The sequence below is a fragment of the Zootoca vivipara genome, chromosome 3 (genome assembly GCF_963506605.1).
Source record: "Zootoca vivipara chromosome 3, rZooViv1.1, whole genome shotgun sequence".
In the NCBI taxonomy this organism is placed as follows: Eukaryota; Metazoa; Chordata; class Lepidosauria; order Squamata; family Lacertidae; genus Zootoca; species Zootoca vivipara.
The window spans coordinates 90,734,272-90,758,118 of NC_083278.1; the positions used below are offsets into that span (position 1 = coordinate 90,734,272).

Consider the following 23,847-nt stretch of genomic DNA (forward strand, 5'->3'; position numbering starts at 1 on the left):
GTAATAGGCAACTATGCAGGAATGATTCGACATTGGTTTGTAATCTGGCCTAGCTCGAGTAATCAGGTAGGTTACAGTTGTCAAACTTCTCTTTATAGTATCTTGACCAGTACAAGTAGCATGTGATAATCCACAAAATTATCAGCAGCATCACAATTCTTAAGTGCAGAGTTGTCTTTGCAACAATACATTAATATCCAGCTGTGTGTAAGGCTGATTCACAGGACTCATCGGAACACAAGCAGATTTTTTGAATTAAAGGAATCAAGTACCTTTGGCCTCAGTACAGGTTCTCACATGCTTAGACAAAGATGCTTAGCTATGATACATACTAATCTTTTGAGCTTGAGCACTGCACGCTCAATGAAAACTTGGGTGTAACACATGCTGCTTTAGTGTTTCTTCATTGAAAACCAATAATCCTACTGATTTGTCCGATATATCCAAAGGGGAAATTAAGCTTTTAGGGTGGCGTGTCTCTAACAAAGCTAGCTATTTCCTGTGAGTTAAAATAAAACAGGAAACAGTCCAAGGAGATTTCAGGCATACTGTTTATCATAGGATATTGTTTGCTGAAACTGCAGCTTATACAGTTCTATTTTGTTAAAGGCCATATCATACCAACAAATTTATATATTTGATTTAATGAAAAATGTTTTAACACTAGTATCCCAAGTCTCTTAAACCTTGCATTATTCTCAGTTCATTTAAATATATATAGAACTAGCTGGCCCTGCCATGCGTTACTGTGGCTCAGTCTGTTAAATGGAGCCTCAGTCCCCCTTCAGATTCCCCTCACCTTCAGAGTCCCCGTTTTACATGTGTTATGTTTACACAGGCGCATCCCTGTGACTCCCCCCACCCTGTTCCGACCCATTACCTATCCCGTCACCTCCTCCCCCCACCCTGGCAAGCCCCCACCTCCACTCAGCCTAGTCTGGAAAGTGGCCTATTCTGTAAAGCCGAACCGAGATCCTGTGGAGAGGGAAGCTTTCCTAGGTGCAGTACCAGTGTAGCCGTCGCTAGAGGGCGCTGTTTTGCAACCTCTCCTGTGCTCCCAGCATGCACTTTTGTATGATTTGTGAGTTCTGAAAACACAGGTTTTGGGGTTTTTACCTGGCGTAGATGACACATCTGACTTTGAAAACAGTATGAGGTCACTCGGGTAGTCACATTTGACTTTGTGTCCAAATTTCAACGCTATCGGTCAAGCGGTTTTGTTGAACATTGGAGACGAAGGAACATACCCAGTTTACATTTATACTGTATATAGATAGATAGATAGATAGATAGATTTGTACAGTCCACTTTACAGTCCACTTTAACGCCCAGAGCATATCTAAAAGTGGTTTACAAGAAAATAGTGTCACGTTTAAAATCTGGTACAGGAAGTTGCTTGGCAGGGGTTGGACTGAATGGCCCTTGTGGTCTCTTCCAACTCTATGATTCTAAGTTATATAGCGTAGTGGATAGTGGTGGAATGGAAGAACGGGGTACAATTCCCACTCACCTGGGTCACCTTGGGCCACTTACTGACTCTCAGCCTATCCTACCTCACAGGGAAATTGCAAGTATAAAATGGGGAGGAGAGAGCTACGTACGCCACCTTGAACTCCTTGGAGGAAAGGTGGGATGAAAATGTAAGAACAGTAAGGAAAATCAATTATCCAGGCTGTATTTCCTGCCATAAAATAATTTATTACTTATATCCCGCCCATCTGACCAGGTTGCCCCAACCACTCTGGGTGGTTTCCAAGAAAATACAAAAAGGGACAAAATAAAATATCAAACATTAAAAGCTTCTCCATACAGGGCTGCCTTCAGAAAGTTGTATAGTTGTTTATCTGTTTGTCATCTGCAGGCCGTCTGCCTGGTTCCCTGTAACTTCACTTCTCACAGTGAGGGAACTGCCAGAAGGCCCTTGGAGCTGGACCTGAACGATGGGGGTGGACTCACTATAGCTCTGCCGGCTATAGTGTTGTCATACCTGTTGTCATACCAAGCAGCAGCTCCCACCAAAATTTCCTTGAGGTTGGGGAGCCTTTCCAGTGCATCAGCAGCATCAGAGCAGCTGAGCCAAAAGGTATTCAGAGGGGTTACATCAGGCATCCCCAAACTGCGGCCCTCCAGATGTTTTGGCCTACAATTCCCATGATCCCTAGCTAACAGGACCAGTGGTCAGGGATGATGGGAATTGTAGTCCAAAACATCTGGAGGGCCAAAGTTGGGGATGCCTGGGTTACATCATGGGTAGGCAAACTAAGGCCCAGGGGCCGGATCCAGCCCAATTGCCTTCTAAATCCGGCCCACGGATGGTCCGGAAATCAGTGTGTTTTTACTTGAGTAGAATGTGTCCTTTTATTTAAAATGCATCTCTGGGTTATTTGTGGGGCATAGGAATTTGTTCATTCCCCCCCAAAAAAATATAGTCTGCCCCCCCCCACGGTCTGAGGGACAGTGGACTGGCCCCCTGCTGAAAAAGTTTGCTGACCCCTGGGTTACATGGTCCCACTGTGGCACCAGGGATCCGCTGAAGAATTAACACTCGCAGCCTACAAGCTATGGACATGCTAGGCATTTTATTATTCATACAGCTCTATCAACATACATGGTGCTTTACAGAGCAGTGTTTTAAAATCAATTGCTACATTTCCCATCAGATACATTTTAATTACCGGTATGAGTGCATAAGGAAAAGCAGCCCAACATTCAGAAAATAATATGAAAATGTTCAGCTTGCATGTTAAGCGATTCATTCGTCCATAAAGTCCCAACCAGCTTCTCTTAAGAATGTTATGGCAAGCAGGTGAGCAAACCGAAGAGACAAATCAGAAGTATTAAATGTAGGGAATGCATACTTATACTGAATAGCTTATCCTTCATGAGAAAAATGTCACAATTATGAAAGAGAAATCTATATACACTGGAGTGTAAAAAGATCATGCCCTGTCTTCATTAATTATATACATAATTATATATACTACATGACATCCGAGTCAAAATAATGGTGAAAGGCAAACTGAGAAGTCCAAGAGCATGTTGATTCATTTCCATTCATACCACATTCTTGCTATGCAGTCAAAGGCCACCCAAGCTTGGGAAAGGGACCAGGAAGATCTGTTAATTCCCTCTTGATACAGATCTCAACCAGCATTCCAGTAATGGCAAGGCTTAAAGAGTAAAGTTTCCCCAACTCCAAAAAAGCAATCAGGGACTTTCAGTATATGTTTTTATATGCGAGTGTGCAAACATGTATACTAGGAAACCTTAAATACATAAACACAGCTGTTCTAAAAATAAACGGAATGTTTTTTTACTGCCAAGGATAATTTTGGAATCCCAAATCTGCAAATACGCTCACTAAAATTCTGCCTCATTAGTGACCGGTACAAAAATCAGTACATTCTTGAAAGCGTCTTTCAGCGCCAGCTAACATTTCCACAGATTTGAAGCAATGTCTTTTCACTATCAGAAAGGCACCAACAAGTCAGAGGGTTTAGCCAACCTTACCTTCTGTCCTGCTCATTCCAGGCACAGGAATACACTTAAAAGCCCCATGTCTAAGCATTGGTTGTTGGGAGCTTTTTGCCACCCTGGAGATTTCCCCACCAAAACATCAGGTCAGGTTTTCTGTGGATTGCTGTTTGCTCCAACTGAGCTTTAAAGAACAGATTTTCACAGGGAAAACCCTGGAGGCACAAGAAAGGATGCTTGGACACAGAGTCTTAAAGTGTGGGCTGTGCCTGGAAAGAGCAAAAGAAAGGGCAGTCCCGATAAGCCCACTGGAATCACACATTTATATTTAATTTAAAACTGGCTTGTGTACTGAAGACTTTTAACCCGTCATGTCACACCTATTCCTCCAAACGCTTCAGGAAGATCTTACCAGTCGGGAATGTGCAATCAGAAAGGGAGTGAGGGCAGCAGGAAAGAAGCAGAGTTGAAAGAAAAACTCGAAGAGATGAAAAAGTGGTGTACATACTAATGTATGTAACATACAAGGGCATCCACTACAATCTGGAGTACTGGGCTGGGAATCACAACCCTGACCACACAAAGCGCTTTGTGCAGTAGTTAGTGGCAGCTTCAGAGCAACCAAAAATAAGGGGCTGAACAAGAATAAGAAACTGGAGCCAAAACCTCTTGCACTGCTGGTTGAGAACTACAGGTGGCTGAACCTGCAGGCATGTGGTCCGGGGGGGACGGGACCCACCTGATGCAGCAGAGAGGAAAAGAAGGTTATGGAATAAATAAGAGCATGAGAAGTATGGATGGTAAGTGAAAGCACGCAAAGGTAGCACTTATATGTGAGTTAAGCTCCACTGAAATAACTGACTGCTTACCTCTGAATACATACAACCAGGACTAGGCTATGAAACTTATTTTCTATGCTAAGCCTGGGGGCAGGTTGTTTGCCAACTCCTAACTGTTCATTCACTACATTTTACAAACTGGTTAATTTAAGGTTACTGACCAGAACATAATCTACAGTTCCTTAGCACAATACATTCCAAAGATTTGTTAAGCCCTTCAGGCTTATCTGATCCCTACTAATCCCTGGCTGGACATCCTCCCAGTCTTTTACATATGCCATGAGCTTCTCAGTGCAATGGAGCATATTCATATATGTTTCCATACATCAGAACACTATTCTTTCATCCAGTGTGGTGTAAGGCAGCCAGGAAGACATCAAGACCATTGATTTTAAATTTTGATGGAATGAAGGGTCTGGACCTGTACTGGCACAGCTGGCGCAAATAATAAAAGTAGCCCTGCTGGATCTAGAAAAAAAGTCCATTCCGTCTAGTGTTCTGTCCTTACCAGGTGAATATGGGAAGCCCACAAGGAGGGCATGAACACAGTAGCATGTCACATCTTAAAGGTGTTTTTAGGCTTTGGTGAGTCCAGCCAAGCTGATACCACACTGCATTAAATAACCTTACTTTCTCCAAATACAGGTAGTGAGCCAGAGTAATCTACTGAGGACGCTGTTTATACAAATATATACAAATTCAATTGCAGGCTGGAGCAGCAATTTTTCCAATCATGTGTTAACGGTAGTTGTTTTTACAGGACATTTTTCTTTCAAAACAATGTTCTACAAACCAGATTCTACTAGTTTCCCATAGCATAATCCAAGTAGCTCACATACAGCAACATTCTTTTGCCTTGGCTCTCAAGAGTCAACATTTCTTTGTTTTCCAGGTCACCATTCTAGATCTTTGAAATCTGCTGGTTATCCACAACCAGGGACTCAGTTAGATTGGTAACGAAAAGGCAATTTATATGCGTTGTATATGCAATGTAACATTGTGCCATCACATGGCACTGTGGAGTCTCGTTTTTCTCTACCTGTTTTCCCTGTTTAAATTTACAACTCATTTAACGGAAACACTTTTTTGATGTGTCTAGATGCAGCCCAGGTCTCTGAACGGAATCAGTACAGCCACTCTATCCCACAAACATCGTCCCCATCCTCCATGACACGTTTTGATTCTGCTTTTCCATTCTATTAGTCTTATCTCGTTGTAACTCCCATAACTCCACAATTTTGTTTCTCCTTCATCCTTTCTCTACACTTACAATAACCTTTTAAATTAATTTTACCCCATTTCTGATAACAGCAGTTAGCACAAATATAGAATTCTTAACATAAATCTATTTTGTCTTCTCAACACTTAAGTGCAATCTGCTCCTATGTGCCCAACTGCCTGTTCAAATCCCCCTTCAATTCCTCTTCTTATTTACTACACAAATCTGCCATTATCTTCAGACCTTCTCTATAATGTGTTATATACTAGACTCTGGAATGAGTAGATTTTTTTTTAAACACAACAGAGCAGCTTGATATTTATCCATGGCAACTGTGCATTCAATTAGGAGTTGCATAGTCCTTCTGTAAAAGTTTTGCTTCTGTTTAGCCCTTTTAGTGCAAAGGCTAAATCTTGCTTAACATATGTTCCTATAATCTCTCTTCCCCAAGCATGACCAAAATAAGACATTTTGTTTCTGTCAAAGGACTTCAAATACCTTCCAAAAGCATATTTTACGTGTATTTCACTTGCTGTACTTGTAGTGCCAACATGGCATCAGTTGTATTCCTGCCAGAGTAAAAATTACATGAGCTAAAACGTTCTATTTCCTTAGCAAGGTGAGGCACTATATTTTCATACCATTTCTTTAAATAAATTACTGTACTTTGATTCCCCTAGAAGTCTCCATTGCTTCAACTTAACATCCTTGCTCTTAAAATTTCAGTACTATGAATTTGTCCTACCTTTTAAAAATGTTCCTTGACTTTTGTATTTTCAGTCAGCTCTTTTACACGCCACCTTAAAGCTTCTACAAAATTTCCTCCAGTTCAGTCTTCCTCCTTTGCAAAATACTGCCTCTCCCAAGACTCACCTTCTTCTGTTTCATCTCTTGTATTCCCCATCACTTATTCCACATTCCAGTGCAAATTCATCTAAACACTCACTTTCTATGCTGAGAGGGTACATTTATGACAATTCCAATTTTAATCGATTAATGCTTCTGAAAGAGAGCTTAAAAGAAAAGTATCTATAAAAACTCGAAAAGCAGTGAATTCCTTTGTAGGATGAGAAAGTCCAGAAAACAAGGCAGATGATAAAAAAACCCAGAGTTCACAAAATGCAGCTCACAAGGGCTATTTCAAAGCATTTAAGAGATCTGGCACCCAGTGTCTTTTTGAGGTTTTATATCTGGTTCTTTCACAGGTTTTACTTCCTCCTCTGGTTTTGGTTTAACCTACAAATAAAAAAGAGAAAATGGTGTTACTGGAGAGCAAATGTTTTTTGTTTTTCTTTTAAATACAGATTTAAGCAATGTGGCTTTCAGAATCAATAGGCAAATGAGCCCCATTTGTGCATTTATATTAACCACATGAAAACAGCCACAAGATGGAGACCTTTGGGGGGGTTGCTATCAACGCCTGTTGCCTCCAGTGAGTCAGCTTCAGTCTATTTACAGCCCTCCATAAGTTTGAGGGTAAAGGTTTGAAGTGGGGAGCCTCCACTTCTTGTAGATCTTCATTCTCCAACTTGTGGAGGGCTGTAAACAGACAACAGGACTTGATTTAGCCCCCAACCTTTCCCCTGCTCTTTTCACATGAGCAACACAAATGCCAGAACAGGGCTAGATTACTCAAGTTTTTGTTTTTTGAATTTGGTACACAAGAACGCAGAAGGCACTCTAAATTTAGGCCAGTTCTTCAGGTACTATAAAACTGCAGCTGCATATTATTTGATAGTGGTCTCAACCAAGGCATATTTTAAAAGCTTTTCAAGGGAGTAACATTTCGTGCAAGGAGCCCTTGGAACAAGGCAAAGATATCCAAGACACCAAAATCCAACGCTGTCACAGCACTAATCTCTATCAACACCATTCTTCCTCAAGAAAGCAAGGTGATGCTGATGCAAAAGATAAGTCAAGTTGGAAAAAGCAGCAAGAATTGCTTACACTGTCCTCCTTTGGCCTTTTGGTGAGATCGAACGCAGAAAGGGCTTCGGAAGTCCAGTGTGCATGCAAAGCCGGGAACTCAAAAGCAATTGGCTCGACCAGACCATAGTTTGCCTTCAGCTCCAGCTGGGGAGCCTCTGGGGGAATCTTCTGGAAGTAACTGGAAAACAAAACACCAGGTTGGATCTTAGCAACCTCCTCGTTCTTCTCGTCTGCACACTCATTCCTATATCAGGGGTGGGGAACCTCTGGCCCACAGGAATAATTAGGCCTGTGCAGCACCCTTTGGCCCACCAGGCCATTTCTGCCAAGCTACAGTGAGGGGGAAAAGTATTTGATCCCCTGCTAAATTTGCCCGTTTGCCCTCTGACGAAGAAATGACCAGTCCATAATTTTAATGGTAGGTTTATTGTAGCTGTGAGAGACAGAATAACAACAGGAAAACCCCCAGAAACCCAGAAGACAAAAGGCAGATATTGATGTGCATTATAATGAGTGAAATAAGTACCGTATTTGATCCCTTTGCAAAAGATGACTTAGTACTTGGTGGCAAAACCCTTGTTGGCAATTACAGAGGTCAGAACACTCCTATGGGTCGAAAAGGTCAACTGGCACCACTGTGACATCAAGTGACTGACGGGTGGGCTGCTCTGCCTACTTGCCAAATGTGGCCTGTGTGGAGCAGGGGAGATAATGATCTCGCCCACTGGCCAGATACAGTTTTTCACTGGCTATCCTGTATTTAAGGACTTCAACACAGGAGCACAACCCAAAAAGAATCCTGGAATGAAGATTTCACAAACACTTCAGGCTGCTTATTTTATTGCTGAAATTTTGTTATAATTGGGAAATGGATAACGTGCATGCCCTTCTTTAACCAGAGAAGAGGTATGAAAGAATATCATCTGCTAGCGGCCTTTAACATCGTTACTCTCAGCCATACAAAATGGCTGCCAATCTTCACACGTTCATGTGCACCCATTAGTACTAATTAATTCCCACAGAACTCAGCAAGATCTACTTCTTAGTTAATATGTTTATGGCTTATTTGTCTGTTACTGTATTTCAAAAAAACAACCAGCAAGATCACTTAAAAACCATGCAAGTATTTGTTGAACGCACGGATGAGGCGTAACAAACTTACATGAATCCATTCTCTCGCTGGCATTTTTCTAAGGTATTTTTCACCAGAGTTCCCAGTTTCCGAAAGAAGAGGTGGCCGGAAGGCTTAGCTGTAGTTCCAGGACCTTTGGTTTCACCATATTCTTTGCACAAAGCTTCAGCCTTGGCAAAAACTGAACAAGAAAACAACAAGTGAAACCATGCTCTTTAATTATTCCTCTTTGTAAAAGCTGGACAATCTACTGTTTTCACCTGAAAGGAGATTTGAAATACTGAGAACACAATCATGGACATATCCTTTACACTTTATAGAACAATGACATGTACTTGGAAAAATGACAATAAAGCTGAACAGTCACAAAGTGAGACTGTTCCTTTTTTACTCTTGCTGATTGTCCTACATTGGCAAAAACCAGACTACAACAACCATTGCATTTCCCCCTATGTAAATTGTTCTAGGCTTTTTAAAAGCAGAATCTCATATAGATGATTAGCAGATACAAAATCTGACTATCATATCTTTATGGAAAATACTTTCAGCAAACACTTGTGTTACAATTTTGCCCAGGTACAGTGCAGTTTCCTCCATAGCTTTCCTAGACTGATTTCTTCGCACCTATCAGTTTGGCACAGGAATATTTACCATAGCAAGTCGTGGACCTATTAAGAATGTTCTGAGGGAGATTTAGGTGACACTCAGATTCTCTGCATTTATGAGCAAGACTTTGGATGTTTTGATGTGTGGCAAATAGAAGGTAAAATCCCATCTTTTCCGGAAGGGAGGAACAAGGTACAATAGAATGTAAGAGCAGACCTACTTGATCTGACCCAAGGCTATACTTTGTCTAACATTCTGTTTCTCAGTGGCCAACCAGATGCCAGGAGGACAATAGCTCTCTCCTATTGTCACCAATAGCCATTTCCTCCATTTCCAATTTGTCTAAACTTATTTTAAAGTCATCAGAAGTGGTGACCATCACGTGATGTAGAAACAAATTCCAAAAATAATCCCCAACAGGGAATCTGCATTTCTCACAGATGCAAAACCCTGTGCTGACACTTTCATGGAGCTAAATGCTAATACTGTAATGCATTTTACCATTTTAATTCACCCAGCTTGGAGATAACTTTTTGGAGCTCTTCACAAGATTTGTTTTTACCACCTGAATCATTTGGCATCATCTGTGAAAGCCTGACCACCTCATTATTGTTCACCCTCAACTCCAGATTATTTATGAACAAGTTTAAAAAATACATACACTTTTCTGATTCCTGTAAAGACCTAATGGCTTCTCCACATTTATCACCAGCCAGGAGAGTTTGACCATGGTAGCAGTAGGCCTGGGGAAAGAATACATTTGTTAAGCAATTACGACATGCTGTGGAGCAACATTAAAATGCCACTTGCTTCAAGGGTTGAGGCAGAAGAGCAGCAGCATCATGACCTGGGAAGCATCACCAACAATCCAACCGGGAAGCAAAAAAGGAGGATATGTATGAAGCGCATTGCTGCTCTCATTCACAATGCACATCTTCATTTGAGACAGTACGCAACTGTCATTGTCCATTGCAGCAGAATCGTACAGGTAATGGATTACTCCTGTGGGGACAAGATGCTGGGCCTGATGTATTATAGGAAATTTAAGAGAGTCCTATCAAAAATACATGGGAGACGGGTGGCGCTGTGGTCTAAACCACTGAGCCTAGGGCTTGCCAATCAGAAGGTCGGCGTTTCGAATCCCCGCGACGGGGTGAGCTCCCATTGCTCCTGCCAACCTAGCAGTTCGAAAGCACGCCAAAAAGTGCAAGTAGATAAATAGGTACCACTCCAGTGGGAAGGTAAACAGCGTTTCCGTGCGCTGCTCTGGTTCGCCAAAAGCTGCTTAGTCATGTTGGCCACATGACCTGGAAGCCGTACGCCGGCTCCCTTGGCCAATAAAGCAAGATGAGTGCCGCAACCCCAGAGTCGTCCGCAACTGGACCTAACGGTCAGGGGCCCCTTTACCTTTATCAAAAATACACTCTTCCTGAAAAGTACTGCTTTAAATAGAACACAAAGCTTTGATTGCATTCTATGCTAGTATTTTATGGCCCTCTGGAAATCTTCTTGAAATATTTATAAACAATGACAGAGCACTCACATAGGCCATATAGAAACATGACTTCAGCTGAAGGTATTTTCGCCACTTGGTTGTATATGCCGGGTCCAGACTGGATAACATTTGATCTGGAAGGAGAAGACAGCATTACATTTACAATAGCAGTCTATTCACAAAGCCATCCTCTTGGTATGACTGCTGAGACGCTAATTTGGTATGAAAGTTCTAGTTACTCTGAACTGTCTTTAATATGCATGGTTGCAAAATACACCTCACTTATTTGGAGAAAACTACAGCAAGCCAATTAAGTTCTCAACCTAAGTTTGTTTCTTGCCCCATTTAGCTAGAAAGAGGGAAAGGTAAACATTATCCAACCAGTCTACTTTCTGGAATCATGGTTAACCCAAACCAAGACCCTTCTTAGCTAAATCAGAGCGCCATGGAAACCATTTATTGTCCATAATATTTCCTTGGTATTCTTTCAACGCTTAGGAGTCTGTACTTTAGGACTTGCTTAAGAAATTACCAAGAATTCATACAGCAATGCTTTTTGACATACCTGCTCTTTGATAGAAATTAGCTGTTTCATAGGCCAGAGCAGCTATTAGACCAGGATTGTGTTTCAGTTCAATAGCTCGGGCAATAGTCACTGAAACAAAAAATAGATATACTGAAGCTATTTCTTGTAGTTGTTGGTAATTAAAAGTATGAGTGAAAAATTGGCCACAGAAGTCTTGTTCAGAAATAAATAAAAGGGAACATGTTTCTAACAGTTGAGCCGCACTGAATGAACAACACAGGTACAGACTAAAAGGCCCGTCTAGTCCAGCATCTTGTGCTCACAGGGGCCAACCAGATGCCTCCGGGAAGCCCACAAGCAACAGCACTCTCCACACTTGTAATTCCCAGCATATGGTATACAGAGATACACTGCCTCCGACAAAGGAGATAGAACAGCCGTTGTGGCTACTAGCCATTGAGAGCCTTACCCACCAAAATTGGTGGTGATCACTACATCTTGTAGGAGCAAATCCCACAGTTTAACCATACACTTTGTAAATAATTTGAGACCCTGAGACCCCTGCCCCAATTATTGAAGGAAATCGCTCAAATACCAGGCTCTGCTATCTTAAAGTTAAACTGAATTATTCATAGCTGCTGGTAGAAGCAGGAAAGGTCAGATTTCACAATGAAAAAGGGTACAAACATTGCTCATGGCAGAATGTAGCTAATTAAATTAGCAATAAGTGATATCTTGAGTAATAGAGCTGGACAGATGCCCCAAAGCTAATAACACGGGCATAATACCAAAGATCACAATAATGCTCTAGTATAGTTGGCATATATGTCAAAAGGAAAAGGATGGGGACACAGACGTTCAAGCCAGAATAGAAAATTGAAATTACCATGTCAAGAGCAATGTCAGAACATGAGGATGTCAGCAGTAAACCTGTCTACCTCTCCTCTTATCCTATTACTGCTCAGCTTACTCAGGAGCATTTGGCGAGGTACTTTATCAAAGGTTCTTGGAGGTCTTAAGTACAGGATGCTGACTGGCTCACCTCTATCTATATGCTTGTTGACACTCTCAAAAGACTCCAAAGGACAGAATTTACCCTCACAGAAGCCATGCTGACTACTTCAGCAAGACTTGTTCTTCTATATGCTTGGTAATCCTATATTTCCAGCAGTTTTTCCAGAACAGACATTAAGCTAACCAGATCCCCTCTGGATCCTGTTTTTTAAATATTCCAACAATTGAGTATTTCCATTTCCAAGGAACAGAAACAGAAATATCCCTTAATTAACTTGATACAAAGGGAGAAAATCAGTTAAATAAATAACCTGCTGAGTTTCATAACCTATGTTTTCAAATCCATTATGAGGAAGGACATTAGTCTTGCATGGAAATTACAGGTTTGATTGTCAGTGTCTCCAATTAATGGGACCAGGTAGCAGGTGATGAGAAACATCACTGAGTCAGAGTAGACTACATTCAGCTAGGTGGACAAATACTGGCCAGGGGCATCTTCCTATGCCCCTAAAATATCTGGATTTTGTATTATTGCTATATAAAAGCAGCCCTGCTGAATCAGGCCAAAGGCCCATCTAGTCTAGCATCCTGTCCTCACAGCAGCCAACTAAATGCTTAGAGGCAGCCCACAAGTATGAGGTAAAATGCCAAACCACATTCCACCCTAGTGTTCCCCAGGAGAGAAAATACCGTATAAAGAAATCCAGAGAGAGCCCTTAAAAATTGAAGGAGTACCTTCTTGGGCTTCAGCTTGGCACTGGATAACGTAGGAATCTATCAGCCGAGCTTCTAAATCTCTTCCCTTTTCTACAGGAGTGATCAGCTTAGGGATGTGACTTTCCTAAAGGGGGAAAAATGTAATGTAAGATACGTTTGAAGTACTATAACCAAACACAGGTAACATCTGAAGGAAATGACCAAGGCGTAATGAGATCACAGATCAACCATGGTATAACCCTGGACTCGCTCTGTACTTCAGTGCGCCTGTTCCTACCTTCTGTATTATTAACAGAGTGGCTTTCAGATACTATTTGGCTCCCCCCTGGCACTTCTACTATGGGGATCCTCGAGGTACCATCTTTCCCCCTAATGCTTTTAACAAACCACTGGGAGTAGTCATTAGAAGACTTTGAGCAAGGCGTCACTAGGGATCTGATGACACTCCGCTCTACTTCTCTGTTACACCTAAATCAGAGGAGGCTGTGCAAATCCTGGATCAGTGCCTCGAGTCAGTGATGGGATGGATGTGGGCAAGCTGAATCCTGAAAAGATTCCTGAAGGAGCAGGCACATTACTGCTACATATTATTATTTTTATTTATTAAACCCCGTTTCTAAGCAAACAAGACTTTTAGCATAGTGGCACCACTATTTTAGAACACGTTTCTATTGAAATCAAACAGGCACCTACAGTTTTTATATTTTACTACCTGTTGTTGAAAACATTATTGTTTTGACACAGCTTTTTATAGAATTAATTTGATCCAGTGCTGGGTCAACTGTTCTGTACTTAATATGTTTATAATATTGTGATGTTCTAATGAATTCATTGCACACTGCCGTATTTTTCACATGCATTGTGGGTTTATAAATAGCCTTGCAAATAAATAAAAGTATTGTGCCATTCTACTTCCAGGCATAGGAATGAATTCTCCAGCTTTGTGAAGTGCATGGAGCACTTATGGCTACCATGGAATTCCAGAGGTATGTGGATCAACAAAAGACAGTTGCTATTAGACCAGGCCCCACTAGTCAATAAGTCATCCCAAAATTAAGAAACAGCATGTGGTATAGTCTCCCTAGGGCTTGATTGCTTGCTTGAATGCACTTTCACATCAAAATCTCCTTGCATTAGGAAGATTTGCCATATAAGCTACAAAAAGAAACAGGAAAAAAAGACAAGCTTCCAAGAGATTTGGAGTATATTTTTGAAACTCCACTCAAAAGTAATATCTACAAAACTAGAAGACGTGGGAAGCACAATGCAGGGATGAAACCCTCTCCAGTTTAACAGTTTTTAATTTGGGATTCAATCAGAGCAGTGGCAGTCATTTATCCTAACCTTTTTCTGAGCATGTGAGCCTGAACAATGAAATGAGGGCAGGCTGGGGGAAACTGGGCAGGGGTGGTTGTGGGAGGGAATAAGAGACTGTTCTGTTTTAATGTAATAAGGTCAAAACCCCAATAACCATCTCTTCCCCACTCCCCATTGTTTAGCTAGCTTTCCATGCATACAAATGTGGTGATATTGGAATGCATTCAAGCAATTCCCCCATGTAAATCCTGATGTGCAACTATCCCATGGCAGGTATTCCACAGACTTTTCATAAACATCTGAAGTTGTTCTTTGTTCTCTAAATTAACTTACTGTATAAAAGGGGGGGGGGAATCAGAACATCCCCCAAAACAAGAGTTATACTGACCAAAAACAAAGCAAGAATGAAAACAGGATCTTCCTAAGAGGGAAAATATGTGGTGTGTGTGTGTGTGTTTTGTTTTTGTTATTTAAATATAATAGGTTTGTACCTTTAAGTGTTTGAAAATCCCAGCTGCTGTTTTCATACTCCTGTGGACATCTTTTGCTTCGTCTTCGGTTATGCTAAAGGAGGAGCGACAAATTAGTACCGCAGCTCTCCAAGGATATTAAACATCACACAAATTGACTCCCATTTAACCTCATCAAATTTTCTAGAATTCTCATTGGCCAGGTTTATTTCTAATTTCTATTACCTCACCCCATTTTAGGAGGGGTCGCTGTAAATAGGCTTTGTTTTGAATGTCTGACCCAACCGAGACGGTCAGAAGGTAAAAGCTGTCTTATCAAAAGAGTTGCGCAGGGTCTCAAGCAGATGCCTTTCCCATTTCTCACACACTCATTTCTTTCACCAAGTATGTCAGCGATGGAACTTGGGAGCTTCTGTATGTAATGTGTGTTCTGCCATCAATTATAAACGTCAGTCAACACAGCCCAACAACTGCAGCTCCAGTATGTATCTGTTTCACCCTTTGGACCAGGCACCCCCAAACTTGGCCCTCCAGCTGTTTTGGGACTACAACTCCCATCATCCCTAGCTAACAGGACCAGTGGTCAGGGATGATGGGAGTTGTAGTCCCGAAACAGCTAGAGGGCAGTGTTTGGGGATCCCTGCTTTGGACCCTGGCCTATGTTTCCATACCATAATCCTCAAATGGAAAGCAGAAGAACAGAAGATGCAACACATATATCCCATGGGGGAAAAGACTGTCTTCACCTGCTACCTTATGGCTAGGAAGGCAAGTGCCAACAGAGTATTCCATAACCAGAGTGAACGGCCAGATGTTTAGGGAAAACCTACAAACAGGACATGGGCACAACAGCACTCTTTCATTGTCTATGGGAGGAAAAGAACAGAGAAGGGCCTATATCAGGTCACCAAGTACCAAAAACCCTGAAGGAAGGGAAACCTAGAGCAGGGGCTTTGATGAGAATATTTGAGAAGGGCAGGCTCAGATAACAATAGGCAGTCCTTCAGATATGCTGGTCCAAAGCCATATATGTGCTTTATATAGCTACTATATATGCTACTTCACAATTTCGTCTGTTGGTTTCAATGGGCTTAAGGACAACTAATGCTGCACAGGAAAAAGAGGTAGGTAGTTTAGAAGCCTATTCCTAAAGTGAGAATACTTACTCTTCTTTCCCTGCCAACCTCGATGCATATTTAGTGTACCACAAAGCCACATTAAATCCCATTGAAATTAATTCAAACACAGCATCTTGTTGGGCACTAAGGGACAAGGGAAGAGAAAGAAAAAAATATATAAACTCAAATGTTTTTTGCATCAACTACAACACACTGTTAAGTACTCCACCTCTCTTTTAGAGACTTCGAAGGCAAACAAACAATCTTATGTTTAGTTCCTTCCTCACCCTCCCATCCCAAATCATGTGGGCAAACCTCAGAGTATTCAAATGTACGCCCCTCGCATAGATTTCAGACAACTTGAAAAGGATAATTGTTTTAGTCAGAAACAATTTATGCTTTGTTTTAAACTGGATTAAGAATGGTTGAAGCATAACTCTTGTGCAAAATCCAAGTCTCCATTAACCCCTCCAAACAAAGCACACAATAGCAGTCAGAACTTTAACAGTACTAGTCGGTGTTTTAAATGGAAAATTTATCTTAAGCAGAATTATTCACATGCCCTGTAAAGATAAATTTCATATGAATTTATATTCTTCTCTCTGGGGTTCTATGATAATAATTTATAATAATAATATATTATTTATACCCTGTACTGTACATCTGGCTGGGTTTCTCCATCCACTCTGGGCAGCTATCATACAAAAGGGCTAGCAATTCGGGGGTGGGGCTGCAATTATCCATACAAATCCCCTAAATGTGCAGGTATTCTGGAAGACCAAATCATAGGAGAAAAAAATAAATCTATATTTGTTTCCAGGCACCAATATCTTGCCTAATCATAGTAGCCTGGTTTAATGTGAAGTATTCTGCTGAAAATGCAAGTGCTTTGCTTGCCCCTCATTCCTGCCAAGCCAGAGTAGGAAGCAAGTCATTGTGTGGCGTGTCATTTGTATTCATTTATAAAAAATATGTATATACCACTAATTCATAAAGAAAATATCTAAGCAGTATACAACAACTGTACAATCCAGCCTCTTAGTTACCAAAATAGGGACTACTTGAGAACCCAGGCTCATAGATCTTTTCTCTTGGAACAAACGATAAAGCCAATCAACTGATATGATGTAATTGTTTTTTATAATTTATACAATGTTTTAAGTATTTTGTACCACTGGGCCTTGAAAGAAAGGGCATGATATAAACATAAGTAATAAAATTAGTTACAATAGGCACTGAAAACCATACTACATGTATGGTACTTGTCCTACCTTGGTACTTGTCCTTGCAAGGTGTCTGTCCACTTAAAATTCTGAATATATCTCAGCTTGCTGTCCTGTGAAGAGTCATCCAATGAAACTATAAAGCCTGTTAAAACAAACAAACTCCTCTAAAATTCATCGTAATTTTCAAAATGATGACCTTGATCTTCAGCAATTTTTCCTGAGTCTACTACTCAGCCTCATATACGCAATTTGTTTATATGTGGACTTTCACTATTTAATAGCCCCCAAGATCTACTCCACCGGGCTAACTGGCTTGTTTTAATGCTTCATATTGTACTGTAGATCTTCTACAGGCTCATTGCATAAACCAAGTAATAAATATTTTAAATAAAATTATTTCATTATTAGGTGGAAAAGCAGAATTAAGAAAGCTATAGAAGCACAGCATTTTCCTACTGGTTTCATATACAGTACATATCATGCCCATTGGGCTAGTGTCCCATTTCTATCCTTTATTGGCACAGCTGAGAATTTGTGCTCTCTAGTGCCAAGCATAGAGATTTATTTACTGAAACTACTAGTAACCCAGAAGGGAAGCGGGTGGTGCTGTGGGTTAAACCACAGAGCCTAGGGCTTGCCGATCAGAAGGTCGGCGGTTCAAATCCCCGCAACGGGGTGAGCTCCCGTTGCTCGGTCCCTGCTCCTGCCAACCTAGCAGTTCAAAAGTACGTCAAAGGGCAAGTAGATAAATAGGTACCGCTCCGGCGGGAAGGTAAACGGTGTTTCCATGCGCTGCTCTGGTTCGCCAGAACCGGCTTAGTCATGCTAGCCACATGACCCGGAAGCTGTATGCCGGCTCCCTCGGCCAGTAAAGCGAGATGAGCGCAGCAACCCCAGAGTTGTCCGCGACTGGACCTAATGGTCAGGCCAGTAACCCAGAACAACTATGCCAGCTGCACTGATATCTTACCTTTCAAGAGTGAAAAATAGGAATCAGTTGCGTTTTTCATCATATCTGGATTACAACTAAGATCTGTAAAAAGCTCCAAGAGTCGGCTTCGTGATAATCTTAAATCACTGTATTAAGAAACACACCAAAAACACAGTTCAAAGACAGATACTTTGGAGAGATTCAGTGGTATTGTCTCTTATATCAGTACTTGTAAATGCATGTTGTATGTTGAGAAGCCCCACTGAGTTTTTAGAACCACTTACTTGCAAATCTTTGTTGCAGCTGGAGTGGTGGCTACCCCATAGTAATTGAATGAGACAGGAGCTGTAGCCTTTAAAGGGTTTCGATGAAACCAATGAGTCATTTCTGAGTGTCTCCTGCAGGTTTAGAAATACAGCAAGTCTGAAACAGCGAAGGGAAGAGAAGAAACTGGAGATTATACACATAAATACCAATCTTCAGCAAAAAATAATAATGATAAAGTATCTAATTACTTGAAAATAATTCTTCATTGCAGGAAAGACTTAAGGGTACAATCCTAGACACATTACTCTAGTGCATATCTCCCTTAATTTACTGTATTGAAATTATTTGTATATTGTATTGCATTTCCAAACACAATAAAGTGGTGTACATGGCAATAAAAACTGCAACATTTAACAAAACGTAACAATAAAAGCTGTACAGTATCAGTAAAACATCAATTGCAATTACAGTGGCCAGATATGCCAGGAGTTAGTATTGACAGTCAAAAAGAGCTTGGGTAATAGGAATGTTTTAGTGGATGGGAAAAGCATTAATAGCTGGTGCCTGCCTGATCTCCAGAGCACTTACTTCTGAGAAAGGACTGCAGTTTATGAAACATCTACTGTATTTTTTTAAAGTCTGTATTAGCTAAGGTGGCAGCACGGAAATGCTTAACCCTTTAACACCCAGTTTAATATGACTAGTGCAGCAGAGATATACTAACATAGCAATCATTCGTTTCTCACATAATATACTTTAGCAGAAGGATAAATTTCTTTTATGTTATCTTTTCCAGTTTTCATAAGCTACGGTAGGCATTGTTCTGCAGTAAACACAATAACACAATAACCACAGCTTCAAGAATATTTTAAGAGGCAAGAAGTACAGAGCACTCATACAACTGCATCAACTAGATTTGCTACTCAGAATTTCTAACAATGGGGCCATTATTAACTTGTCTTTTGTATCTGAGTTGACGCTTGTTCATAGGATGCCTTTGCTTTAGTGTCAGAAATATTTGCTAGAACTAGTTAAACTTGACTGTTCAGAGCAGATATCTGTTTGGTTTTTGTTGTAAGCCCACTCCTGCATTAGTAGATTTGTTCAACTGTGAGGCTTACATGCATTTAAAAAAGCATCCAACCCTTTCACAGGCTTTAGCCTACACTAAAGCAGAAGAAAATCTGCACCAGCTGCTTTTGGAGCAAACCAATATTTCCTAGCAGAATGAAATCATAGTACAATTAAATATTAATAGCAAGTAGATTGTGATTAGGATAGTTAAAGCAACACTTTGAACAATCTAATTACTGTAATTTCACCCCCATCATGTTTCTCAAGAACTTAAGAATGGGATACCTTTTACAACAGTTGCCCCAGACAAACTATATTTACAGATATAATTCTATATAATTAGAAGCTGCTTGTGCTCTCTTGATTAATGACTATCACTTTAGAGCATTAAGAAACCTATGCTGGAGTCTATTGACTGAGATGCTGCACAACCACTAAACTTTTACTGTACAACAAACATGCTGGTGTTCATCTGATACAGTGGTACCTCGGTTTACGAACTTAATCCGTTCCAGAAGTCCATTCTTAAACCGAGGCACACTTTCCCTGATGAGGCCTCCACTGCCGGTGCCCTTCCACCGTTCGGATTCCGTTCTTAGACCAAGGTAAAGTTTGCAAACCGGGACACTACTTCCGGTTTTGCAGAGTTTATAAACCAAATCGTTCGTAAACAGGACTGTTCTTAAACCGAGGTACCACTGTATTTCTTAGCAAGCTTCTTTAGAGCAAAACCCTCAGTGCAGGGTTATTCCTTTGCAAATAACATTACCGAATCTTTTCCCATTTGTAAATGGCATAAACAAGGGCTGTGATCCCATGTGCATGTGAAGCTATATGTACATGCATCGTGAGAACACATACAGCTGGAATTATCTTTGAAAGTTCTATTGTAGGCACTCGCACAGCTCAAGAAGCAAACCGATTTTAAACTGAAAAGCACCTTGTCTGATCCGTCATGCAAGAGGCTCCAGCAAAAAATATACAGACACCCCCAATTGTGTATGTAGTTTTCTACCATAATAGCACAAAGGTTTAAAACCACAGCCCAGGTTCTACTCTAACACCATTTTGCATCTAACATCTATTTTATTAAAGCAGTTCTTAAAAATAACTATTGTCCTTCTCAAATTGGTTATTTCAGTCCACCATTACAGCTTAATGCATATGTGGATGTTTAGACAAGAAGTCACGCTTATAAGGTCAAGACTGGTTAACTGAACTATTAACTGATAGTCATAAAAACACCCAAATAATAGCCTAACAAGGTCTAAGCCACTACTACACTGACATCTGTTTCATGCCGGATAATCATGAAAGGGATGAGTAGTCCTCAGTATGCTGGGTGACCATTAGGCTAAACCAGTGGTTTTCAACCAGTGTGCCGTGGCACCCTGGGGTGTTTTAAATGGTCAGGGGTGCTGCGGACAACACTGGCCCCTGGCCCCCTCCCCTTCCTCCTCTGATGCCCTCTCACATCTCTGCCTCCCAAAGGCTTTCACAGCTGTTTATTGCAGTAGCCCTGACTACGGTATAAGCTACTCAGGCGAATGGTGGCTCTAGGAGGGACCTCTCTTTATGAAAGGTGGGCAGCTCCTTCAGAGAAGGGCAGACCAGGGATGGGGCAGCAGCTGTCCAGAGGACTCCCAAGGAGATAGGAGAGGAGAGGAGGCTGAAGGAACACTCTACAAGGGAGGGTGTTCAAAAAAGGGTGAGGCACTGCCAGCCCTGAAGGCAAGGGGTGACATAACTGGGCTCCTGAGCCCCACCAGGGGTGCCACAGAAAGAATGTAGTTGGTTAAGGGAGCCATAGACTCAAAAAGCTTGAAAACCTCTGGGCTAAACAAAAGGGGATTACTGCATGCTTCTCCTGTCTGGGATTAATGGGAGAAGGGAAGCAAACTGGGGTTGAAGGGGTGTTCCTGGTAGCACATATACCCCTCAATGATATTTTAACCCCTTCACAATGCAGTATAAAGAATCCATTGGGATACTTAATTTGGAGCCTCTGACCTGAATCAATCACTTCACAGAACTATTTTTAAGCCATGAACAGGAAAGAGCCTCCACCAGGTTAATAGGGTAGATCAATAATGGAGGAGGAATATGTATCATTAGAGATGTTTTCCCCGAAATCTCCTGTTTACCACACACACACTTTCCATGCAATGTCTTGGAGGATTCAAGGATGGCCATCATCTGCCCCAGCTTTACAGAGCTGCCCCAGAGCACTATAGTGACCAGATTTCCCCCATCGCTGATCCCCACCTCACCCCCATACAAATGTTTGCACTGAATGAAGACTTTCCTACCCCAGGGCAGCACTCCTTTACCTCCCTACTGGGCAGCAGCCCCAGTAAACTCAATGTGACTTACTTCTGAGTACATACGGCATGTAGGATTGCACATACCTCCCTCAAATCCCTTTCAAAACTTAGCAGATTGAGAAAGGCAAAGTAGTGCTTCTCTACAGAGCGTGGTCATCTTTTGCTTATAGTGAAATACTTTACTTTATTGTCACTTATAAACAAGCGCTTATGAACATTACTCATCGCAGGCCCTGCCAAGGGGAATCTCTTCCCAGTCTAGCCTCACCAACACCCAACCGGGCGAATCACCTCGCGCTGGCACCGGAGTATTAAAAAGGGCACGAAGTCGCGCCCCGCTAACCCTTCAGCCAACTCCCCCTCCCTCGCGTGTGTTTGTGTCCCCCCACCCCACCACCACCGGCCGCTTTTCTCGGCCTTTCCTCCCCAGGGCGGGGCTGCTCTGTTTACCTTCTCTCCGCCAAGCTCTTCCTGCTGTGCCGCTGCTACGGCAACCACTTCCTGCTTGTGGGTGCGGGAGGAAAAGAAACCGAGATATATTAAGAAGGATCCCGGGCGGAGCAGCTCCTCCACTTCCGGCGCCGGCTTCTCCTCCCGCCGGTCTCTATGGTGCCGCGCGGATCCGGGAAGCAGGCGCGAAATGGCCGCGCCGCGAAAGCCGAGCTGCCTCCCCGCAGTAGCCCGAGCGCATCGATACCTCTCAAGCCTGCGAAGGAGGAAGGGGGAAAGCGGATCCCCACGTCTCTCCCCCGTCTCTTATTGCTCCCAGTCGGAAAGAGACGGGAATACGAGGGAATAAAGCCCACGGAGCTCAATGGGATTTTGAGCCAGCCTGCACCCTGTTCCTCAGACAGGGCTCAATGCAAGAGTCTTGCTTGGATGCAAACCCTGGCGATTAATGGGTGATCTACTTCCCACAAAGTGTACAGGCTAATCATTTTACCGCTTTAGTATCTGCCATCCGCGTGCATTCTGAGGGACTCATCCTGCACAGTTTTCTCCTCTCCTCTCAACCCCTGATAAGGAGCCAAGACCCTATCAGCGGGGAAAGGTTATCCATGGCCTGCTCATCGGTTTACTCCAGCTAACTCCTTTGGTTTGCTCCAGGACACTTCTTATATTAACTCACTGCGGGAAAAACGCAGCCTGAAAAATAGAACAAGCCTTCGAGAAGTGAGGTCTATGCTTAGCTAGGCAATGATATACATACTGTACAAGAGTAGACAAAATAAAGCCAATGATGTGGCATTAGAAGGAACTGCCCCAGTGTACAGTTCTTCTCCTATGTCCACATCCACAAATATCCCCTACACAATATAAAGTCGTACGACAACACACGAGAGTGTAACAAGGACTGAGAGATTTGGGGGGGGGAGGTGGGGCTCGTTTAATCTCACTGTAAACAAGTGGTACAGTGACAATAAAGTATTTCTATTTCTATGAAAACATGCCTTCTTAGCGCCCTGTGTCTAATTCTGCATGAAAGCATCGGGCTGCCGCGGTGTTTTGAGCCCTACCTGAACGCAATAGCACTTCCGTGTAAACATTTTAAAGGATTGAGCTGTTGAAACACCACGATCGGCAAAGAGAGGAAGGAGACAGGGTACATACCGTCGTCTTTTAGTTCGGATGCCGGTGTGGAGTGGAGGGGTTGAAACGCAAGATAAACATACATTTTTAGATAACATAAAGTCTGTCTGTGGCACTCACCTCTACCCACGACGGATTCGTTAGCCCACTTATGTAGATCCAGATGTGGTGGTAAGCTGGAGCAGGAAGGCAGGGATGCCAAGACCTTGGCAATAAATGCGTTAAGAGAGACCCTAAACTCCCGAGATAGATCTACTAGCCGAAGATCACGTGTCCTCCCTTGCCCTGGCAATAATCAGGTAACGAGACGGAAGTGCTTCGGCTGGTGCCATCGTAGAAATTGGGAGGGACGGCTGTTTCAGTAGCGACGGCGCCTGAAGAGCCATACGCAGGGTTAGGTACCCCTTGAGGAGGTAACGGCTGAGTAAGATCGGGAAGCAGAGAGAGCATGTAGGCTGTTTATTCGGGGGGCACGCTTCCCGATTCCCTCTGAATGCCGCAAGACAGAGCCGTAATGCAGAAAAGGGGCAGTCAGTCTAACATCCGTGTCTCTATGTTGCCTTGGACTTTTATCTTTGC

At 42.2% G+C, this 23,847-nt stretch overlaps 1 protein-coding gene across 2 annotated transcripts; it reads right to left on the minus strand.

Moving 5' to 3' along the window:
* Positions 1-3,600: 3,600 nt before the first annotated feature.
* Positions 3,601-23,820, minus strand: BROX (BRO1 domain and CAAX motif containing). 2 transcript variants are annotated; one of them, XM_035111407.2, is made up of 13 exons: positions 23,389-23,820; positions 18,298-18,436; positions 18,053-18,159; positions 17,128-17,224; positions 15,905-16,000; positions 14,760-14,832; positions 12,970-13,075; positions 11,260-11,349; positions 10,743-10,828; positions 9,861-9,942; positions 8,624-8,774; positions 7,480-7,639; positions 3,601-6,768 (listed from the first exon to the last, which is right to left on the minus strand). In XM_035111407.2, the coding sequence occupies exons 2-13, from the start codon at positions 18,396-18,398 to the stop codon at positions 6,682-6,684; spliced, it is 1,236 nt and encodes a 411-aa protein (XP_034967298.1). In that variant the 5' UTR covers positions 18,399-18,436; positions 23,389-23,820; the 3' UTR covers positions 3,601-6,681. The 2 variants fall into 2 exon arrangements, with proteins under 2 accessions (XP_034967298.1, XP_034967299.1); XM_035111408.2 differs by lacking the exon at positions 23,389-23,820 and adding an exon at positions 22,129-22,520.
* Between the last annotated feature and the right edge of the window lie 27 nt (positions 23,821-23,847).